This window comes from Bos indicus x Bos taurus, chromosome 2, assembly GCF_003369695.1.
Source record: "Bos indicus x Bos taurus breed Angus x Brahman F1 hybrid chromosome 2, Bos_hybrid_MaternalHap_v2.0, whole genome shotgun sequence".
NCBI lineage: Eukaryota > Metazoa > Chordata > Mammalia > Artiodactyla > Bovidae > Bos > Bos indicus x Bos taurus.
In genome coordinates, this window is record NC_040077.1 from 3,959,814 (window position 1) to 3,983,576 (window position 23,763).

Sequence of the window (23,763 nt, forward strand, 5' to 3'; positions counted from 1 at the left end):
TGTGCATCCCCACTTCTGAGTCCTCCTGGAGCCTGGCAAGCTTGCCGGGCAGCAAGGCCCCCTAGTGGGTCCCCAGCCCTCCCTCCAGAGCCCCTGTGGGGTCAACTGTGGTGTACAGAAAGCAAGGGCGCCAGAGCCCATGCAGGGGCCGTGGTTCTGCCCTTCAGGACACACTCAGACTCCATCTTGCAGCGCCCTCGTTTGGGTCCCAGGGGTGCCGTCCACCCCCAGACCCACCCTGCTTCTCCACGCAGGCTACACACAGCCTGACGTGCTCTTGGCCAGCAGGGAGTCCACCCCCAGGGCCTGGGGGCCCATGGTTTTCCTGCTGCTGACACTCTTCAGCCTCCGGGTCCTTCCTCTCTAGGAGTCAGAGAGCGTGGTTTCTGGCAAGTCCGGGAGCTTGCTCCCAACCGCCTGCTCTGTACACAGAAGCTACCTGATGGGTGAACGATGGTGGCCGAGCCCACCACCACTCACTGCTCTTGTTCGGGGCCTCAGGGAGTGAGCGTCAGGCTCCCTGATCACTTTCATTTCTAGCCTCAGAGCCTGAGTCATTCTCTGAGTCCTTGCTCTGCCCAGGCCCCATGCTGGCCCTGGGGACTAGGGCAGATGGGCCAGGCTAGTGGGAGACAGGCCAGGAGAAGGAAAAAACCACACAATGGCTGAGAGGTAGGCAAGGGCAGAGACGGTCTGAGGGGAAAGGAGGGGAGAAGGAGGGTCCCTCGAACAAGACTGGGGAGCAGCGCTTCTTGGCATGGAGATGCACGTGCAGCTGGGGCTGGGTGCCTGGCTCACGCGGGTCCCTGCTGCACAAAGAGGGCTTGCCTACTGGGGCAGAAGGATGCAGTATGGAGGGTTACTAAGCAGGGGAGCAGTTCAGCCAGGGCCCATGAGACAGAAAACTTCAGGCTGCACATGCACAGCTAGGAACCTGCAGCCACACAGAGGACCCCAGACTTGGGCCTGGATGTCCCCAGAGTCATCTAGGGTAGTCTCCAGGGACCATTTGTGGCAGGAGTGGAGTCAGAGTTAGGAAAGAGAGGCAGGTAGTGTCACAGTGGGTGAAAAGCCTGCACTCAGATCCCTGAGGGAGCCCCCTCCCCAGGGCCCTGGCAGGAAGAAGGCAGCCATCAGCCACGCTCGTTGTGGCAGGTGTGTGGGACCTGCCCTCGATCTGTCAGCCCAGCTCTGAGGGTGGTGATGGGCTGAGTGGGCTCCCATGGCACAGGGACCTCGGTCCTAAAAAGGACCTGTGTCTCCAGAGGACTCGCAGGGCCCGAGTCCTTTGGAAGCGCTGGGAAGACCTGGGCTGGGATGGGCCCAGCAATCGACAGCAATGGGGGTGGCTCTGCATAGCCCCGCCTCAAGCGCCCAGCGGGCCAGGCCCACATGGAGCCCAACAGACAGGCCTTGGCCGTGGGCTTTGCCCGCCCTGAACCTGGGGGAGACAGACATGACCAGAGGGGAACGCTGGCGTGACCATGCGTGTCTGGGGGAAGCAGATAAGGTGGCTTGCCCTCCGGCGGGGGGATAACCTGTGCTGCAGCCCTTTGGACTTGTCTAGAGAGGCCCTGAAGGGGTGGGTGCCCCCCAGTCGGGGCCCCCCAGTGCCCTGATCTCTAGGGCTGGGCTGTGACCTCTCCCTCCTCACGTCCCTCGTGCTAGCCGCGCCCTGCCTCTGAGCCGGGAGGGGGCCCCCAGGTCCTGCCTGCTGCCACAGTGCGATGGTGGGCGGACTGTCAGTGCTGGGACATGTCCACTGCTGCGGTGGAGCGGAGCACTGGTGACCAGAGGCGTTGGCGGGACAGGCAGAGCCCTGACCACAGCCCGGCTGCCAGGCTGCCTCCCTCGCACACTCTTTTTTGGGATCTGTGTCTCCACATCGTCCCGCATGAGTCAAGCCGTCCTTTGCAGGTGGAGCCTGTCGACTGACTGTACCCTGCCCACCGCTGCCCCCCACCCCACCCTCATGCCCAGTGAGTCACACCCTATGGCCTGGCCCACAGCCCTTGGAGATCCCTGAACCCGGGCCCCTGCTCACTTACTCAGACGCTGCTCCCTGTGCTGCAGGACAGCCTGGGCCTGTGCCCAGTGCCCACAGCCCAGAGGGACCCATGTGCTGCTACTGCCCATTCACATAGGCGTAATACCAAAGGGTTTCTGGGTAGACTGGCAGTGCCCCCACCAGAGATAGAGTTCTAGATCAGATGCTGGCATCCGCCCTGTCCTGCCCCATCGCCAGACCTGGAGAGCCCTGCTGATGGGCGGTTTGACCTGGCTTCTCCTGGGAAGCAGGCCCCTGAGCTTCTGGACACTGAACACTCTTTGCCCTAATTTAGTACAAGGCTCCAACCCTGGGTGGTTCTGTGTCCAGGCTCGTGTGGACCTGGGCCCAGCGCTTCCTTGTCAGCACGTGGTGTGGGTGTCCCCGCCTCAGTTGCTGGCCTGAGTGTGTGGTCGTAGGGGAGCCAGAATGCAGCCGGGCTCGGCCTCTAGGGCAGGACAGACGTGGGTGACTGAGGACAGCCCCTCTCAGGGCTCACCCCTTTCACCTGAGCTCGTCCTTGTGCTGGTGGAGGACCTGGGGCCTGCTCGGCCGGCCCACCTGCCTCCTGTGCAGCCCTTTCCCTCCAGTGCTGCCCAGGGCAGCCTCCCTTAGCTGGTTCCCTCCACCCCAGAGAGACAGGGCTCCTCTGCTGGGCATGCAGGGGCCTTCTCCCAGGCCAGAACCTCTCCCTGCGGCCACCCTGGGATGAAGGAGCTTAGCAGGGGTTCGCCTGGGTGGGTCTAGGAGAGTGTGATCCAGGTGACCCTGGGCCATGATGGAGTTAGAGGGAGGGAAGGGAGCGCTGAGAACCATCTCCTAGGAGGCACAGCTCCGCTTGAGCAGGAGGGTGCCTGTGGGCCCCTCAGCCAAACTAGATGGAGCGCGAGCCGGCCCTGGGGCCAGAGCCTTCTGAGCTCAGGGCAGAGCAGCTGGGACTCATCCTCACAGGGGCTGTCCCCTCCAGTCGGTCCATATGCCTCCTGTGTTTACTGAGTAAACCCAGCCCTCCCACAAACGGAGAAGGGGCCAGCTGATTGAGGCAGTGAGGGCCGGCGCCAGGAAGCAGGAAATGAGCTTGGAGAGGCCTGGCCCCACTTCCTGCCACCATGGGGGCACTCTTGGGCCACTTGCTCCAGATGACACAGCAGCCTCTGGAGACCCCAGGTCATACAGCCAGGGGCTCTTCCTCGGGGACGGAAGCCAGCCCACTGAGCTTACTCGGAAGCAGGCACTCAGGCAGCTGACGCATTTACTGAGCTCACGTGGGGCCAGGGGCCCTCCCTGCCCAAGGTCCAGGCCCCAGGAGGCTCGGCACAGGGAGCATGCAGAGCTGCTCCCGGTGCATAGCTGCCCCAAGTCTCCAGAACCCTCAGCCCTCCAAGAGCAAGCCAGACCTTACCTGTGGGTCACTCCAGGTCCCAGCAGAGAGCATTGGACGTGCAAAGCAGCCCCCTCCCCGAGCCGGGTTCTGAGGGTGAAGCCTGCACACAGGTGCTCAGCAGAGACACGGGAGACAGACTCCTTCCTGTCATTTCATCGTTAAACTGGAGAGATGCAGCTGGGAGAGGAGGGGCCTCTTTGCCCCATTTTTTGTCGCAGAGAAAATGCATCGGACTGTTTCCCCACTGGGACCATGTTTATTCTAGGTTCTTTTGGATACTTTTTCAGGTTATAGGAATTCTCTTCTAATCATGAATAATTATTTAACCTCCAGTACTCTTGCCTGGAAAATCCCATGGGCGGAGGAGCCTGGTAGGCTGCAGTCCATGGGGTTGCGAAGAGTCGGACACGACTGAGCGACTTCACTTTCAGTTTTCACTTTCATGCATTGCAGAAGGAAATGGCAACCCACTCCAGTGTTCTTGCCTGGAGAATCCCAGGGACAGGGGAGCCTGGTGGGCTGCCGTCTATGGGGTCGCACAGAGTCGAATACGACTGAAGCAACTTAGCAGCAGCAACAGCAGCAATATAATTTTACATAACTTCTTACATATCTGTTGATGTCTGTAATCTGTTGGTGTGAAAATCCATATGTGGATTTTCTCATGTTAAATCATCCTTACATATGTGGGATTACCTGATTTAGTCATAGTGTCATATATTTTATATGCTCTGCTAGATTCGATTTGAGAAGATTTTTGTTTACAGTTTTTTTACATCTATATTGATAATGAAAAGAGTTTCAATTTTCCTTTCTTCTCCTGTGTATGTTTGATTTTGGTATTGGGGTTATGTTAGCCTCATAGAATGAGTTGCAGGTGGAAGTGTGCATTTCCTTACTATTATCTGTAAGAGTTTGCATAAAGTTGGGTAATCTGCTTTTAAAATTTGGTAGAAATTTTTTCTGTAGGAATTGTCCCTTCGCTTTTTATTTTGAGAAATGTCAAACCTACAAAGTACTACTAAAATAGTAGTAAAACTTTAGACCTTTCCCCTAGAAAGACGCTGCTGTTAATGTCTGTCATTTTGGCACATGTGTGGATGTGTGTACTATCCCTTGTTCTCTTGTGTGTGTGTCTGTGTATGCGTGTGCTTTGTCTGTGTGTCTATGTGTGCTTGTGTGTCTGTGTATGCTTGTACTTGTGTGTGTGTATATATGTACATGTGTCTACATGTACGTGTGTCTACATATACTTGTGTGTCTGTGTATGCATGTACTTGTGTGTGTGTGTACGTGTGTCTACATGTACGTGTGTCTACATGTGCTTGTGTGTCTGTGTATGCATGTACTTGCGTGTGTGTATATGTACGTGTGTCTACACATACGTGTGTCTACGTGTACTTGTGTGTCTGTATGCATGTACTTGTGTGTGTATGTACATGTGTCTACGTGTACTTGTGTGTCTGTGTATGCATGTACTTGTGTGTGTGTGTACGTGTGTCTACATGTACGTGTGTCTACGTGTACTTGTGTCTGTGTATGCATGTACTTGTGTGTGTGTGTGTACGTGTGTCTACACGTACTTGTGTCTGTGTATGCATGTACTTGTGTGTATATACATGTACGTGTGAATACATGTATGTGTGTCTACATGTACTTTTGTGTCTGTGTATGCATGTACTTGTGTGTGTGTATGTACGTGTGTCTACGTGTACTTGTGTGTCTGTGTATGCATGTACTTGTGTGTGCGTGTGTCTACATGTACTTGTGTATCTGTGTATGCATGTACCTGCATGTGTATATCTATATACATGTGTCTACATGTACGTGCGTCTACACGTATGTGCGTGTGTGTACATTGTACCGTGTGTGTGTCTGTGCTTGGTTTTGTTTTGCTGCATTTTGGCAGAACTGTGTGAACCTAGGCTGCAGACATTCCTTAGTACTCGAAAACCTGTAGGAAGATTTTTAACTGCTGCTTTGATTTTTTTTTTAAGCTTATGGGGCTACTTGTGAGTTTTCTATTTCTGACTGACGGCTTCTCTCTCTCTCTCTCACACGTTCTCCTGGCACCCCTATCCACGGGCGGCAAGAGCAGGTGAGTTCGTTCTGGCTATTTCCTCTCCCGTGGCCCTCCTCTCCTGCCTTCTGGCCAGGTGGGGGTCCCTGGGATGGCGTGGGGTCTGTGTTGTGTGGTAAGGAAATGGATACAGAGATGTTCCTTGGGTTGCCTGTCAGGGCCACAGAGCAGTTAAGTGGCTGAGCTCCCGGCAAGCAGGGACCCCTTTTCCTGGTGCATCCTGCCTCAGCTGCTCCTGGAGATCCTGCATCCAGGGTCAGTGGCAGACACACCAGTTATCGCTCTCGTGACTGAGTGACTTTGGCTGAGGACCCCCTGAGCCTCAGGTTGCCTGTCTGACAGTGGTGCCCACCCCGGAGGTGGTGGGAATAAAGCAAGTGAGTGCCAGGTGGGCCCCGGCCACAGAAGCCCTTGCAGGGGCTTCTGAGGTGGCCTGGGGGTCCCTTTTCTGTAAAGGACCAGGGACCAAGGTTCATTGCTGAGGTGGCCACCCTCCCAGCTCCCGGGTGGTCGCCTCCCTGAGAACATGCAGACCACACCGCAGGGGAAAGCAGGACTCTGAGTCAGTGTGGGCGTCACGTGGCTTCTGTCTGGAGCATGTGCCGTTTAGGCTCTGACTTTCTGTATCAGGGAAGAGCAGTTCCTATTCAAAGAGCCCGTCAGACCGTCCTCCCTGCCCCACCCTGTGCCCTGTGCTCCTGTGGGAGAACGTGTGTGCACGGAGCAGGGGCGCGGGCCAGCCCCTCCTGTCTGCTCAAAGCCCTCGTGCAGCCACAAGGGAGGGACCAGGGGCATTCATCCGGGAAGAGGGGTGTCGTGGAGCCTGGAGCCAGCCGCCAGCTGTGGGGTCAGAAGGCTGAGCCTGGAGGGAGTATCGGGCCGCCCCTAGTGGTTCCCCGACGAGTGCTGGCCCTGCTGGCTGCCAGATAGGCAGTCACTGCCGGTCTCACGGCTTTGGAGACGTTTGCATGGCTGCCGGGGGGGCCCAGAGCTTCCTAGGCCTCTGACTTCACACCTCTGGTGAGAGAATCAGGTTAGATCAGGCGCACAAAGGGCCTTTAATCTTTTTGTCTGTTTTCTCTGTAATACATGCTTGGTTATATAAAACGGGGAAAATAACAAAAAAATCGGAAGCAGAAGAAAAAGTTGCCTGGAGCTCCAGCCTGGGGCCAAGCCCCCTGCACCCTTGGCGTGTGTTGTGTTTCTGCCCTGCCTTTCCTCTGTGCCCAGTTTGTGTGTGGCCCAGAGCTGGCGTCAGGTTGTAACCCGGACTCTGATGCGGCGCCTTTGCTCATCATGCGTATGCTAAGTGTGCCCCTGCGTCATTGCAGGGTCCCCAGGAGGGCTGTCCCACTTGGCATGGGGTCATCAGATGTAGGTTTCAAGCTCCCTAAGCTCTCCCTGAACTGTGTGACCTGGCAGGGCCGGTGTCCGCTGAGCTGGGCCCTACTGCGTGCGCCTTCTGTGCTGCTCTTGGCTGCTGTGGGGTTTGTTCCTGGCACAGAGACACAGAGGCTGGCATGGTTGGCAGACGATGGGAGCAGGTAGAGCCGGGCATGTGTGCTGCATGCCCTGGCAGGGCCCGACACTGCCCCCAGGCCACACACTCCATCCTTCACACCTCCCTCTTCAGGCCACAGTGGGTCTGCAGGTAGAGCTTAAGAGGACATGGGAGGACCAGCAGAGACGGGGAGGCGCAGAAAGTGACCCCGAGAGCTCTTGGCCGAGACTCAAGCTGATGACAGGAGACGAAGGCTCTGCAGGCAGGTCTCAGGCCCCATCACTGAGCACACAGCCCCTCCCAGGGAAGGAGCAGGCTGGGCACCTTCACTTTACCCCGAGGTGGGCACATGTGATGTTCAGGTGAGAGTGGAACCTCCCTGCCAGTGTCAGAAGCCAGAAAGTGCCAGGGGGCAGGCATGTGTGAACAGCAGCCCCATGGGGCTCTGCCAGTGCCAGGCTGGTCACCTGAGCAGCACCTCCCTGGCCAGAGCCCTGCTCAGGAGCCGCGGGTGGGAGCCTGGTGGAGTTGGAGGGCAGGGGAGGCTCCCTACTGCCTTTGGACGGCCCCGGATGGAGCACCGCTTCTGATGATCGGTCAGTAGTCCAGGGCTGGGACTGACCCTCACCATGGGGGCTTTGGGGACAGCGGACAAACTCCCAGAAAGCCGTCAGTCAGTCAGTCCTTTGCTTGGTGGAAAGGACATCCCTGGAGAGACCTGTGCTTGGGTAGGTGGCATGTAACCCCAGGCTTGGCCACAGCTGGGAGGACAGGACCGGTGGATCCTCTTGAGACCTCAGGCAGGTCAGCCACAGCCTTTCCAGTCAGCTGCCTGGAGGGGGGGGGTCGGGGCTGGGCGTCGATGCTGGGTCCGTCAGTGTCAGGGATGGCAGGACGTGCGTCCACAGCGGGAGGCCTGCTGCGGGTCTGTGCAGCCCTGACCAGCACAGCAGGGTCTGTTCCTGCTTGCATCTGCAGGCGGCCTCACCTGCACCTTCACGGGCAGAGCACCCAAGCCCCCAGCGCTGGACGTGTTGCCTGAGAGGTTCTTGAAGGATGATCGCCCTGACCAAGACTCGACAGCGACTGGCACCACAGGCTGGAAGCAGGAGGGCAGACTGAGCCGGGGGCCTGACTGGAGGCCTGCCGCTCGTAGCACCCAGCTCTCGCTGTGGGCGCCTCCTCCCCACTGCGTGTGCCCAGGGCTATGCCCCCCACCGCCCCCAGTGTGTGTTGGCCTGGGGGTTAAGTCACACACACCCCTGCCCCATTAGTGTCCTGAGGGGGCCTTGTGAGGGTCCAGTGGGATCATGAAGGTCAGGGGGCTTGGGAAAAGAGGGCCAGGCTTCCATGGGGATCCCTTTTCCTGGTCACTTGCCTCTGGGGGAAAGCAGGGCTGCAGCCCCAGGAATGCACTCGGGAATGTTCCCAGCCTTCAGGAACACCTTGCCATCCCCGCGTGCTCAGCAATTCATTGGATTCTCTGTGCCACAGAGCTGGGGGCTAAGATAGCCTGCTCTGCTTTCCTGAGACTGTGCTAACCTTGTTTATAAACTGAGGGAAGATGTTCACATGCCTGTGAAACTCTGGATGTTGTCAGGGGAGAAGGAAGGGACTGCTGAGATATTTCCTCCGCCTCAACTAGGAAGACTTGTTTTTCTTCATACGTGTTTTTCAGCAACTTGGAATTTTGAAATAAGGACGAAAATTTCCTGTTTTCTCCATGATAACAATGTCCTTGCCTTGTTGAAACCGCAGCCTCCTTTCCGCTCCCCACCCCCCCGCCCGTGCCCTTGATGAGCCGCTCTGTTCTCTTAGTGTGCCCACCCTGACCTGGCTGGACCCCTCCTCTCTACCCACTGTGTTCTGGAGGCTCGTGAGGAATGCTGCCTCCCACCCCTCACCCTCCGGCAGGCCTGCTCCTGCCTGTCCTTCAGATCTCAGGTCAGGTGTCACACGCTGGCAGCCCACCTGACCCTGCCCTGGCATCAGGCACCTGACCGCTTGGTGTGTGTTCGTCCGCGCGTCTCACGGGCACAGGTCCAGCCCTTCCGATGCTGCCTGAGTGCGGGGCTGCCTTGGTCCTGCAGGTGCTTCTGTGACAGGAGAAGAGCAGTCCTATCCGAGGGGGCCGGGGGCTCCTGCAGAGGGTGCCGATCCCAGACACGGATGCAGTCTCAGAGCTCACACAACCATACCTGCCTGGGCTACGAGGTCCGTTACATGTAACCTTTCGCCAGATCTTTGAAGGGACCTGGGAGGTGCTGGAAACAGTCACGGGCTCAGAGGGGCCGGTGACCCTGCCCAGGCCACATGGGTGGAGGTGGGGGGCTGGCGAGTCTGATGCTTCGGATCGCAGCGCCAGGGCACAGAGCCCCCATTGCTCACCCTCCTGTCTCTTACAGACACAGCCTCCTTGCCGGGACAGCTGTTTGGGCGCTGCCGGGGCCTTTGTCCTGGCTCAGGGAGCGGGTTGGGGCTCTTAGCTCCCAGCACCGCCCACCTGAGCCAGCACTGGGCGTCACTGACGGCCAGGGTGCCCACAGGGGTACGAAGACAATGTATGAGCCTCCAGGTGGAGGCTTGAGGCACAGGTGCCTGGGGAGGGCCTTCTGCTCCTGTGGACTTGTGGGACGGCCCCATCCCAGGTCCCGCAGCCTGGAGGCCAACAGCCCCCTCCCCTGTTCCCCTTTCAGGCAGCCCCACACAGTCTGTCAGCCCCCTCCCAACAGCTTGAACATACCAGCCCTGGCCGGTAGGGGGCGTACTGCATGCCAGGGCCATACTGGCACTCCCCCACAAGTCATTCCATCCCCTGAGACGCAGAATCCCAGAGGCTCTGGAAGCCAGATGCTCAGAGAGGCCTGTATCTAGAGCTGTGGACTCACGTGTCGCCAGCCACACTTAGGCCTCCAGCCAGGCCCCCCTCCTTCAGGCAGAAGCCCCTGGGGGCACGGGCTTCTCCTTGGAGTGGGGAGCGAGGCCATAGGGGCAGAGCCGCAGAAGCACTGAGGTGAGGGCTCAGGCAGCCTGGCTCTCAGCCCTACTGCTCTTGCCTTGGCAGGGGCATGGGGCCCTCGTGAGAGTCAAGCCCTGCCCCTGCCCAGGCTCTGCACCTGCATCGGGGTCATTAGCCAGCAGGAGGCAGGGCTGGAGCAGGCTGTGACCAGAGAAAACCCTCCCCAGTATCCTGTGGCGAGGCGCCCAAATCCGGGGTCTTGGCTCTTCCCCATCCAGGACAGCTGTCAGGAGGATGGCCCCCACTGCCGGGGAAAGGGGTTCTGCTCAGCACGGCTAGTTCGTCCTGGATGTGTTTTTCCTTTATGCAGACCATTCTGACTCTTCATTAGCTTACTCTTCTTTAAAGAAAATGAATCATAAATTGTGTCCATGGTTTAGTTTAAAATGCCACCACTGCTGACTGTTGTTTGGCAAGTGGTCAGCAGGTGGCCAGGACCAACCGTGCCAGGTTATATGATTGTGTGCCTTCTAGGAGGGTGTAGCTCAGCAGGTAAACAGTTCTCACCAGGCAGTGAGAGGGTCCAGGGGCTTGAGCACTGCCACCAGCCAATTCTGTGGCTGGGTCTTCTATTTAACCTTCCTGGACCTCAGTTTCCGCATCTGCAAAATGGGGATATTTCCTTCCCAAAGAGTATCTGGGAGTGTCCAGAACAACCAGGGTAAAGCCTTGAGGGTTCACTTAAATGATGCAAGTTATTACTGGGCTTCTAACACTCAGGCCTGGCTGGCCTCACCTCTTATCACGCCTGGGTCCTCACGCATTGGCCCTAGAGTAGATGGATAAGGTTCAGAGACCAAGATAGGGTGGCAGTTTTTTTTTCTGTCTTTGAAAAGGAGCCCAGCATAGGCAGGCCAGGTAGGTGGTGCAGCCACAGGAAACACCAGGAACCCAGGCCTTTTCTCTTGCCCTACCATCCCCAGAAAGCAATATTCTGCCTCGTGGCCCAAGGTAGCTGCTGGCACTCTGCAGTCACATCCACATTCCAGCCAGCAGAAGCAAAACAATGGGGAGGTGTCTCTAAGGACATCCTGATGGCCAGGCTGAGTCACACAGCCACCCCTGGCTACAAGGCACTTCCTGAGTGTCTTCCTCCTCAGGGATTTCCATGCTGTTTCCAAAGCCTGTGGAGTTACCTGGGGGTCCACGTGAGCACCACTCCCTATAGCTGGACTTTCCCCATTGTCTGTAAGAATTCAGCTCACTGGGTGAGCCGAGGAGGGCCTCCCCACTTTACTGGAGGTAGGTGGGGCAGGGAGCAGAGTTGTGAGACCGGCTGGGCACCAGCCTGCAGGAGGCCACGTGCCTCCAGGTGTGCCTGCTGCTGGAGAAGGAAGACTGGGCTCCCATGCCCAGGTGGCCTTGGGCCATCATCTACCTCCCCGCCTGTCCAGCTAGGATGACCAGTGAAGGGCCAGGCCTGTCTCAGAGCTTCCATTCTGGTTCTGCCATAGATGGTGTCAGCTCTAGGTTGTGTCTACCCTGGGCATCCAGGGCACAGGGGCTCTGGGAGGAGGGTGGGAACTGGCCCGCCTGCCTGCACACAGCACCCAGCCACTGATGCTGTGGGGTCACTCTCCTACCCCAGGTATTTTGGGAAGCAGAGTCAGTGAACTGACTAAAATAACGGCTGTGAGTTCACAGCTGCTGTGCAGACACGTGGGCCAGGAAGGACGGCCTTGGGCCAGCCTTTCCTGCATATGGATGGGGCTCCCCACCTGTGCTGCCAGCCCAGCACTTGATGGTCTGCAGGTGGCACGGGGCAGGGGCATACTCTGGTGCACGGAGGCGAGTGCTGGTCGGCGCCAGTGGAGGCTGGCCATTCACCCGTCAGCTGGTTTCACTCTTGTGCTCTTGGGAATGGTCCAGTGCCCCATCCTTGCCGCTCTGATCAGAGTGGGGCCCACCTCTTCTCCCACCAGACTCCACTTGCTTGGGCCCGCGCAGCCCACTCAGCCGTGGTGAGGAGAGGGAGGTCACATGCCCCCAGGGAGCTCTGCCCGTGGCTCCTTCCCATGACAGGAAGGGGAGGGGCGGCCAGCCCCGCACCTCAGCTGCTTCCACCTGACCATGGGAATCAGAGCTAGGTCAGGCCTGGGCTTTTTTTAAGGCACCAAACCCCTCATCTGAGTTCTGCGCTGCATTGTTTTATGGCGTGAATGCACTCCTTGGAGCTGGCCGGACCCACATGCGGCATTTTCCAAAGTCAGGGGACCGTGGCAGGTGGGGTGCTGCCAGGCCGCAGGCCCTGGGGAGCACTTGGCCTGAGGTCAGCAGTGCTGACTGCCAGCCGGAGCTCAACTGGGTGAGCTAATTAACTGAGGTGGTTCATGCCATGATCCCCTGAAGGTTGTCATTTTCTTGCTGGGAGAGGGACCCAGGGCTTGGTGAGAGAGCTGGCTCCCCCGAGCAGGCCCCATGGCAAATTCTCCCCTGGGTCCTCCTTCTGAAGTTCCAGAGACTTCTCAGAGTGTGGTTTAAAAACAACTAACCGTCTGGATCCTGGCTTCACGGTGTGGCCTTTGTCCTCATGAGAGACTTCTGGGCCCTGAGAGACCACGATACACAGCTGGGGTGCCCCTCACAGAGTTTCCCTTGCTGCTCTGGAACCCCAAAGCCCGTCCTGGGGGGAGAAAGTGGCAGTGAAGCCAGTCCCCCTATACATTAATTTTTTATTTTCACTGACTGTGTATCTGGAAGTAATACACAGTATTAAAAAAAAAAAAAAAAAAGAGGGAGTGTTATCATTCTAATCCTAAATAACAGTGTCCTCACCTGCAATTAGGGAGCTACAGCTCTGTTAGTGCAGGTAGAAAAATTCACCTTTGTTTCAGGGTCCGAGTTTGTTTCTGTGAGTTAGACCTTATTCACAGACGCCTGCCTGCAGAGCCCGCCACCCAGGAGGGGAGAGGGCGGCTGGCATCCTGTCACAGGGCACACAGGAGCACAGACTTGCAAAGCTGGCCCTTTTTGATGGCCTCTTTGCACCCCAAGCAACAGGGATGTTTTATAACCTTTATTACTTGTTTCAGTTACTTAAATAATGTGTGCTCACTGCAGGCAATGCCAAAGTATAAAAAAGAAAATTTTTAAATCACCTATTTGGGCATATGAGTGTTCACTTTTCTTTAAGTTTGAAGTTTTTCATTATAAAATGTTAGAAAAGATCCATAGTCTCACCATCCTGAGAGCCTCTTTGTAGTGCCTTCCCATCCTGGATGGGAATCACGAGTCATCACCACACAGGTGGGCACAGGCCCTGCTCCATGCCAGCAGCCTTGTGCCCTTGGCTGCAGGACTGTCTGCCATGTGGGTCTGCCCTCAACTTATGCATCTATATCTCCCATGATGCCAACATGACACCAACATGCAACAACCTCACCATTACTCAACCTTTCTCTTTAGGGCAGATTACCTTCTAATTCTGTACCCACCTCGGCTCTGGGCTTCCAGAAGGAGGGTCAGGAGTGGGGTTTGGGTCAAACCCACACTTGGGCAGAAGAGAGAAAATAAAGCCCGTTCGCTGTAGGTATGACCTGTGGAAGGGGAGGGGCCATTTCTGCTTCAGAGCACAGGTGCCGGCTCTGGTTTCCTCATCATTGATAAAGTGCGAGGGATACAAAGCCGGCCTCCCAACTGGGACGTGGGCTTCAGCTTGCCTGATGTCCACTGCAGGTGCAGGAGGGAGCAGGCTATGAGGACAGAGTGAGAAGGGTCCTCTCCATGATCCCAGCCCTGCAGCAGGGTCGGCTCCCCAGCCCCTGCCATTCAGCCACTTCGAAGCTGTCACCTTCCAAGGAAGGATCACAAAGCTGCATCTTGCAGAATTTTCCCAGAGGCCATCACTCAGGCTTTGTTGTTGTTGAACCGAGCAGCAAGAGCTGTCTTAGTCCCCCCACCAGGAATTGAACCCATGCCCTCTGCAGTGGAAGCACAGAGTCTTAACCAGCAGACCGCCAGGGCAGTCCCAGAACTCAGACTCTTAAAACTGTAGAGCTAGCCCTTCCTTATTAGCGGTGTTTGCACCCAAGAACAAAACGCACTGCTTGTCCGCTAGGACGTCTGAGACTGTGGGATGCACTGAACCAGGGCACACAAAAACGTCCGAACAGCCAAGGTTGCAGAAAGCATTAAACGAAGCGCAATTAAACGCAAGGAAGCATGACACGGGAGATTCGTGTTTGGGCTGTCGGCTGCTTGCAGCCCATGCAGGCTAGAATTATTTCAAGCCTGAAGTTTCTCTGAAGTCCCATGTTCTGTCTTTGAAATCCATGTGAATTTCACACGCTGTGCCATTTCCCATCTGAGCTTGTTTTCCTGTAAATGAACAAGACCCTTCTCTGTCTGGCCCTGCCTGCGCCTCAAGCCTGTACTGCCCCCTTCTCAAGTCACGAAAGGCCGTGTCCCCACCGTCTCTGAGAAGCCCTCCTGACCTCCCCCTTGGTGAGCCGTGCCATTCATTACCTCCTCGCATGCTTGTTGGTTCTGCCCCTCCCAGCCCAGCACACTCTGAGAGCCCTGCCCGCTCTGAGCCTGAAGGGGGAAAGTGTCTGGGTTTGGGCTGTGCCTGGCTTGTGGTGGGCATGGTGGTCGTGGCCGTTGGGGCCCTGGGGACGCTGCTGGTTCATGTCCTTTGCCGTACATTCATGGAGTGCCTTGGAGCCTGAGTGCCAGGGCTTCCACTGCCTCCTCTTCCTCACTTCCCCACCCAGCTGCAGTCATGCCCACTGCGGATCCTCCCCCCACAGGAGACCAACCCCGGCCCACTGAGTCCCATGGGCAACTTCAGTGTTGGAGGCAGACAGGCTGAGCGTGCGGCCCTCTCCCTTTGCTCCAGGGAGTGGAGTGCACTGTTTGCTGGCCCTGTTTGCACCCCAAAGCCCTCTTCGACGGGAAGCTGGCCAGCAGCCCAGACCTGCAGCTCCAGAGGAGCTGTGGTTCCTCCCCGAGTCAGGAGCAGCTGGCTGCTGATCGTGTAGTTAGTTCACAAGCCTCAGGGCAGCCCCGGCTGACCCAGAATGCTGGCCACCCTCACGGTCCCCAGAGGTGGTGCCCGCAGGGGTCCTCCCCTCCCCATGGAGCCTCTGCCTAGTCCCGTTAGCAGGTGTGACAGAGTGGGTGAGGGAGGAGCCGCAGACACCTGGAGCTGGCTGGCACAGAAGTGGAGGGGAACCAGCACACTCTGACAAAGCCCTCTAGGGCCTTCGCAGGCTGCCCTGGAGAACTTTGGTTTTAAAACCGCTTTCCTTAACATAAAGTGTTTGGGACACACAAAAGAAATATGTCCCAAATACGTCCCAAACATAAATTGCCTGAATGTACGTAAGGAATAAAGTATAAAGGTAAACCTCTCGCTGCCTGTCTTAAGCACAAGGACATGAACAATGCCATGGGAGCCACCGTGCCCACCTCCCCCCAACAGACCAAAGCTAACCTCTGGCTTGACCTTTCCTGTGTATCACATCATCTCATCTTGTTAATATTTTAACAATCTTTTAACATCACCTTTTCTTGTGCCACTAAAGAGTATTTTCTTTGGTTTTATTTTTAGAAGCTTGATAAACCCTAGGGCTTCTCTGGTGGCTCAGACGGTAGTACTCTTCTATGTTTTCTTAATTTGCTTTTTTCCTGTGACATCTTATTCATCACATTGACCCACGCTGCTGGGAGTAGCTGTGGTTTGTTCCTTCTGTCACTGAGCCATGCTCTGTTGGAAGAATGCACCCCGTTTGTGAATGCATGCCTCTGCGGGGGATATTCGGGGCTGTCACCAGCAGTGTGCTGCGATGGTCTCGTCCATGTCTCCCAGAGCTCACGGACAACGCTTCCCCAGGATGTGTGCCTAGGAGAGGACTCGAGGGTCATGGGGGTGTTGTGTGTGCCGTCAGCCTTCCTGTGAAGCCACTCCATGGCAGCTGTCTCCGGTAAACATTCCAGAAGCAGTTGTTGAAAGTTATCACTGCCCCTCTTCTGATTTGCCATTCCAGCAGGTATCCCATTGTGGCTGAGGGTGCTGTTTCCTCAATGCCTAAAGAAGGGGAGCATCTCTCCATATGTCTTTTTGGCCAGTTTCCTCATTGTTTTACTTTTAATGGTTTTAGTTATAAGAATTCACACAGTGCTTAAAGACAAATAGCTCCAAGAGGTTTATGATAAAAACCAGCAGATCTGCTTTTCCTTTCTAGCTCCCCCAAAGAACCTCTTGCAGCTCTCTTCACTAGTCTCATGTCAGACTTCCCTGGTGGCAGAGAGGTTAAAAATCCACCTGCCAATGCAGGGGACATGGGTTTGATTCCCCATCTGGGACGATTCCATGTGTTGCAGGGTAGCGGAGCCCATTCACCACAACTGCTAGCCCGTGTACCGAGAGCCTGTGCTCCACAAGAGAAGCCAGTGCAATGAGAAGCTTGTGCACTGTCGTGCAAGAGGAGCCCCTACTCACTGCAACTACACAAAACTTGAGCACAGCAACGAAGACCAAGTGCAACCAAAAATAATAGATGGAGAATGGCCTTCATGTTTTCACTGTCATGTTTCTAAATAATGTTTATTGCTATTTCTTTTTTTTAATATTTGTTTAGCTGCTCTTGGTTGCAGGATCTTCCATCTTCATTGCAGCTCACAGGATATTTAGTTGCAGCATGCAGGATCTTTGTCACAGCATGTAAAATCTTTAGTTGTGGCACGTGGGATCTAGTTCCCTGACCAGAGATCAAACCTAGGCCTCCTGCATTGGGAGCGCGGCGTCTTCGCCACTGGACCACCCAGGAAGTCCTGTAGAGCTGTTTCTTGATTGATTACTTTAGACATTATCAGTGCGCTTTCTGTTCTGGCGGATGAGGTAGGTTCTTAACGCCCTTATCCTTCTGCACACCCCACCCATCCTCCAAGGAGGGTTAAAGCTCAAGTTTTTATTAAATTAGTAACCACCGTTTACATCCTGATGTCTCAAAAACCAGTGTTTTTCTTCTGAGTCCAGTAGCACACTTAGTTTTCTTTTGTGTGTAACTTTTCATTTTTCCTGGATGTAATGATTGCCCTACTTTTTACTTGGTTTGTCTTCCATCTTCATAGTCTTGGTTTTTTCCAAATGATTTCAAAGACCTGCTGTGTATCTACCATAACGTGATTTTTCCACAAATGCTCTGTGGTGTGAGGTGATCTGTCTGCGCCCCTTTCTCTAGAGCCCCGTCCCTCTACTCCTGACAGGCCGAGTGGGATGCCCAGGGGATATCTAGGGTCTCCCTGGGTTCCAGCTCCTGTCTGCTACACTTTTTTTTTCTAATTTACTAAATTTGGTACACATTCCAGTGTCTTCCTAGAGCAGGATTTCACAGAAAATACATTTCCCAAGCCTTCATTGGTGTGAAAATGTCTCTCCTCTCCCCTTACACTTGGTTGATAGCTTGGCTAGACCCCATTTGGTCATTTCCTGCCAGCATTTTGAAGCCGTTGTTCCGTTGACTCTTAGCATCTGGTGGTCCACAGAGAAGCTGAGTGCCATTCTGACAGCCAGCCCTCTACGTATTCTGGTTTTCTGTCCACATGCTTCATGGGTCATCTCTGTGGTCCTGGGTCTGGTCTCCACATTCATTCGCAAGGCGGTGGGTGAGCCATTTCACTCTAGATGAATTGAATGCCCTACTTCTCGCTGTTTCTCTCGTCACCTCCTCCCCGTGTCCTTTCTCCCCTCCTCTGGACTCTTACAGGCTAGCACTTGGACGGCCTGGATGGGCAGATCCTGCTGGCGGGTGAGAGGCAGGGTGCCCCCTGTTTGTGAGGGACCCCAGATGTGAGTGCAGGAGGAGCTTCGCTCTGGGCAGAGACTCCGCACTTTGCTCTAGTGTGGGGCTGGGGCAGGGCCAGCTTAGCCTGGGCACTCGGCAGCAGGGGCTGGTCTCCCATGAACGTGCGGCCTGCCCAGTTCCTCGTGTCTCTGATTCATGAGCACCTCCAGAAAACACACATCCAGTCTCATCCTGGACAGGGAGCTGCCTGGATGTGGGGACAGCAGGGGTGGGTCATCTGGGGGTCTTATGCCCTCCCCACCCCACGCTGCACCTGCCCTCTGCTCACTTTGATCAGTGCCCTCACTCCCTTTTCCAAAGATGGTAAGCCAGCACATAAACAGCTGATGTGTCTGCTGATACATATAATGGGCAAAGGAGGGCAGAGATGGGAGCAGGGGCTCAGGACAGCAGCTGGCCAGGCACAGACCTGTGGCACAGATGCCCCTTCCTTACAGTTTGGGCAGATGGCATCTTGAGGGACGTGGGGGTTGGAACAGTTGCTGGGAGATAATACAAATGATAAGTTATGGCTCACCCAGTGGGTCCTGAGCTGGGTGAGCTCCTGGTGCCCCTCCCCCACTGGACTGCTGCAGGAGCCGAATGGAGTGGGCCCAAAGGGAGGGCCCTGATCTAGGGGGTGTGTGAATGACTTCTGAGTGGCCCCCCGGGTGGCACCAAGCCTGCCCCCATGAACAGCTCCTTTAAAATGCTGGATCCACATGGCTTTGGGACCACCCTCCACCCCCTGGGGAGCAGAGTCAGGTTGTCCCTAGCAAGGCATGACATCTAGGGCTCAGGAGAAGGTCCTAGAGAGGACCCTGGACCAGAGTTCGAGAGGGCGCCAGGGCTGGGCTCTGCAAGACGCTGCAGTGGTCACACTCTGCATTAGAGGCGGCGGTCCATGATCGTTGCAGGTCATGCCACATTTCACACCTGGGTTTCTCATCTGGCCGTGGCCGTTGGAGAACTGAGATGTGGGGGCCAGCACTCCCCCTGCCCCCTCTTTCACCCCCAGACGGCCCCTGTGTTTCCAGCCCCTTCCTGGCAACCCAGCCTCACCTCCCCCTCCCTGTCTCGTTGCAGGAAGTTCTACTATATCACCTTGCTGCGCGACCCTGTGTCGCGGTACCTGAGCGAGTGGCGGCACGTGCAGCGGGGGGCCACGTGGAAGACGTCGCTGCACATGTGCGACGGGCGCACGCCCACGCCCGAGGAGCTGCCGCCCTGCTACGAAGGCACGGATTGGTCGGGCTGCACGCTGCAGGAGTTCATGGACTGCCCCTACAACCTGGCCAACAACCGCCAAGTGCGCATGCTGGCGGACCTGAGCCTGGTGGGCTGCTACAACCTGTCCTTCATCCCCGAGGGCAAGCGGGCCCAGCTGCTGCTGGACAGCGCCAAGAAGAACCTGCGGGGCATGGCCTTCTTCGGCCTGACCGAGTTCCAGCGCAAGACGCAGTACCTGTTCGAGCGGACGTTCAACCTCAAGTTCATCCGGCCCTTCATGCAATACAACAGCACGCGGGCGGGCGGCGTGGAGGTGGGCGAGGACACCATCCGGCGCATCGAGGAGCTCAACGACCTGGACATGCAGCTGTACGACTATGCCCGGGACCTCTTCCAGCAGCGTTACCAGTACAAGCGGCAGCTGGAGCGCCGGCAGCAGCGCCTCCGGAGCCGCGAGGAGCGCCTGCTGCACCGGGCCAAGGAAGCGCCGTCGCGGGGGGACGCTGAGGAACCCGGCCGCGTGCCCACGGAGGACTACATGAGCCACATCATCGAGAAGTGGTAGTGGCGGCTGGCAGGGGGGAGCGGGGCTGGACAGACTGACCAGCACACACGGCCCCCAGAACTCGGGGAAGAGGACCCCCATCCGCTAGCCAGAAGGCAGACGCGCCTTGAGCGGTGGAGGAGTAAGCCAGGCGGGTGGGTTCTTCTCGCCCTGCCAGGCTGGGGTCTGTGAAATCAGCATGGGAAGTGTGTTGAAGGACACCCCACCTGGCCTGCAGGGCTGGGAGCAAGCGGGGACCCACTGTCCTGGCCCCCACCTCATGGTGACAAAAGCCACAGGTTTGAAGACTAGAAAAGGCCTGTGTGGTGGAGAACAGCCCTGCCAGGTCAGGTGTGTGGCATGTCCGCCAGGCACACGGCCACCTCCCCCAGCCTCAGGCCACCCAGCAGCCCCTCAGCCTCCAGGGAAACCCTTGCCCGAGGGCCTTTGGGGGACACAGGCAGCCCTCTGAGGTGGCCTCAGGAACGGAGCTCTCAGCTCACCCGTCTTCAAGGTCAGGGCGCACCTCGTGTAAAGCCAAGACGTTTCTAGTCTAGCCCCTGGGCAGCCCACTCCCCTCTCTAGCCCAAGGTCAAAACCCACAGTGTGGCTTCATGCTTTGGGTGAGGAGATCAAAGCACATTGCCTGGGGTCCCCCACCCCACTGTCTGCAGTCCCTAGACTGAGGGGAGCTGTGGGGGGATAGCCCCACACTGCAGTGCCCCCCTCCCACGGGCAGAGGGCATCCCAGGAGTAGGAAGGCCGTGGCTGAGGACGGTGCTGCCTGTGACCGAGCAGACCACCCAGCCTGCAGCTCAGACAGGAAGGGGGTGGAAATCAGGAGATCCACCTGACCCCGGTCTCCCTCCTGACCCTCTGGGCTTTGTTAGTGGACTGCCCCTGGCTCCAAGCCCACCACTTGGACGTTTATTTGAGGTTACACCCCATTGCCCCCAGAACCCTGTGTATAAAGTTCAGTCAGGCCTCCGTTGGCTAGAACACTGCAGACTATGGCCGTGCCCACAAGCCATAGTTTGGGGTCATGTTGTCTCAGCACAGCCAGGATAGGGTACACAGTTCTTTCAGATTCTCAGCTAGAGTTGGAAGAAACTCTGGGTGGCTTCATTATGCCCAGATACACAAACCCCCATCCCAGCCTCTCCCCGCATTTTCCTGCGCCCTTGCCCACACCAGCTGGTCAGGCCTGTCCCCACAGCCCTGCCGATTGGAGAAGCCATGTTCAGTCCATTGCAAACGCTTGCCCCATTCCCATCCCTCTGATATTCGAGGGGGCCAGGCCAGCGTCACCTCTGGAAGTAGCCCCATCCATGTGAGACCTGAGATCTGGGGAGCTGAGTGTGAGCCCCACACCTGAGGTGGACAGGCTGCTCTTCTGTCCAACAGAGGACTCATACGTGACTCAAGGAGGTGAGGGCCACGGGCCACAGCAGCCTCCTGGGCAGATCCCCCTGAGGTTCTCTGCCTCAGGCTCCCCCAGCCACCCCAGCTGCCCTACTGTGGAGTGAGAGAGTGGGAGCGGGGACCCTTCCACAGCACTGGGAAAGTTAGGGTATTGTCAAATGAGGTGGCTACCCAGGAGGCAGAATCGTTATCGCTTGTCTGGCACAGGGGCTTCCTATGCCACTGGCCACTTCATCCTGCAGTTCAAGGGCAGAGCAGTCAGCAGACCCCCAGAGTGGACGCATCATGCTGAGGAGTGAGCGCCAGGTGACTGAGTGGCTCTTTTGAAGGGATGTGAGAGTCAGCGTGGGGATCTGCTGATACTTATGTGAGGTGGGCGTGCTCCAGGTTCACAAGCGCCCTGAGGGCTCACTCAAGCATGTGCAGTGGCCTCCCACTAGGAGGAGAGCTCAGCCCTGTTCTGCCTGAGCCCCTGGCACCCAGCCAGTAACCTGGCTGCATCAACCCTCCTCAAGGCGGGCTCCTGAGTGTGAGGGCCTGAGTGCAGGATCTGTTTGTACATAATGGAACGTTGTAGCTTATGGCCCGTTGTCCCAAGTCACACGGTCTCCTCGGCTTCCCCACTGCATCGAGGAGGTGGTCCCGGCTCCGGCCAACACCCTGATGGGTGCCAGTGAGGGTCACAGCTGGCGTCACCCTCAGCTGCTGGGGCCTCCCATCCTGCACTGCCTGCTCAGAACACCCGCTCTGAGGCGAAAGCTTCTCATACCTGCAGCATCTCCTCCGACACCATGGGCTGGGGCTTCAGGAAAGGTGGCCTCCCGGCCTCTTCCCAGGGCCGAGGGACAGAAGCAAACGTGCGGAGAGCGGACAGCTCCCTCCCCATGCCGGCCTGCAGCGCCCTCTCTCGGAGGAGGAGTCAGGGACAGCAGTACTGTCCGAGCAATGAGTCTGTGAACTTTTTTGGGAACTGGAAGTCTTTAACTTGAACCCAGGAGCGTTTAAAGCTTTATTTATTTATAGCTTCTTATTAAAAAAAAAAAAAAAAGTGTTGAGAAGAAACCTTTTGGTGACTCATACAAAAAAATGAGTTGATGGAAACGCAAGTCATAATCATCTAATTGTTTTTGTCTAGGTCAAGATGAATGTTAGCAGATGAAATAAACCCTGAAAAGGAGCACTGGTGTGTGTGGTCTGTGGTCACATAGCCGCCCACGTGGCGTGGTGCCCATCCCAGTTTGATTTTTGAAATGTGTCTGTGAGCCAGGAATCACAGGAGCAGATGGGCTTCCCTCAGGGCCAAAGAGGCCCAATAAGAGGAGTTAACACACTGTGTCACTACGCCTTGCTTTGTGAACGTTAGAGATGTGACTGTCATCACCGCAAAGAATAACTTCGGGAATTCCCTGGCGGTCCAATGGTTAGGACTCAACACTCACTGCCAAGGGCTCAGAATTGTTCTGTGGTTGGGGAACTAAGATTCCACAAGCCTCGCAGCATGGCCAAAAGAAGCTCATTAATTATAGGACTTGAAAAGATGCTGCTGTTTCTAAGTCTCTTCACTCGTGTCCAGTTCTGCGACGGCAGCCCACCAGGCTCCTCTGCCCCTGGGATTCTCCAGGCAAGAATACTGGGATGGGTTGCCATTTCCTTCTCCACTGAAAAGATGAGCCCAGCTTAAAGGAAGGCCCACACCATATGTTTATTTTCTCAGTACCTATTTCCCCTCAACTTCTAATTTTAAAAGACTGCAAGTGACAGATTGAAAAAGTAGTTCATGGGCATCATGAAGCCTTGCCCGAGACTCACCTGGGTTAACACTGTGTCGTGTTTTATTATCCTGCACTCCCACTATCCTTCTGTGGCACATGCATCACACACATGCACAGGGACGTTTCAAAACATTAGAAAATAGTAAATAACATTATAAAATATCCCCAGAATATTTCTGAATTCTTCGGTGTGTACCTCCTAAAAATGACATTCTTTCACACACACACAGACATCGTATTTCTAAAATTTAACATACAATAATAGCTGATATACAGGCCACATCCAGATTTTCTGATTATCCCCACACTGTGTCCAGAATGTTTGTGTGATCCTTATGGCGCTGTCTTGCCTCTCCTGTGTCCTTAAGCTGGGCAGAGTCCCACCTGGCCCTCTTCTGCATCTCTCAGCCTTGACGTTTTAACATAGGCCAGTTGTCTCTTCCAAGATCAGAGCGCATTTTCTCACAATCAGATTCAGTGAAAGGTTTGGGGCATCACTGCTGCACAGAAGTGGTGACTCCCTGGCTGCCAGCACTGGTGAATTTTAGTTCTCAGTCCCACAGGATGGGGAGGAAGGCCCTTGCTTGATCTCTGGCTCCCGATGTGCTCACAGGCCTCCCTGGCTTTTTCTCTGTGGACATGAGTCCGTTGGGCTGGCTGTTGCCGGAGGGTGTAGGGCCAGGGACCAGAGTACCAGCCCCTGCACTTCCCCTCGCAGGCGCAGCCACATGCAGACTCTAGAAGGGCTATGTCCTGACCCCAAGGCCCAAGGGGCCCGCCTCCCTCCCCTTCCCACATTCTGTATCTGGATACTCCTGCCTTATGCGTGCAGGAGAAAGACCGGTGGCCCAGGCTTCCTCCCCACCCCTGCCTTCAGTGAGGAGCACAAGACGGTCACAGCTGAGACCACAGAGGTGCCAGTGGGCACAGGTGGCCACCTCCTGGTCCCCCGAGCTCCCTCTCCTACGTGGGAGAGG

The 23,763-nt window shown here is 56.2% G+C and overlaps 1 protein-coding gene across 1 annotated transcript in view; it reads left to right on the forward strand.

Annotated features, from left to right (window-relative positions):
- HS6ST1 (heparan sulfate 6-O-sulfotransferase 1) overlaps positions 1 to 22,191 on the forward strand; it is a 39,820-nt gene extending 17,629 nt beyond the window's left edge. Inside the window, exon 2 of the mRNA XM_027554505.1 lies at positions 18,905 to 22,191. Coding sequence (XP_027410306.1) covers positions 18,905 to 19,613 — 709 coding nt within the window. The 3' untranslated portion in view covers positions 19,614 to 22,191. The remainder of the gene's footprint in view (positions 1 to 18,904) is intronic.
- Positions 22,192 to 23,763: the final 1,572 nt, after the last annotated feature.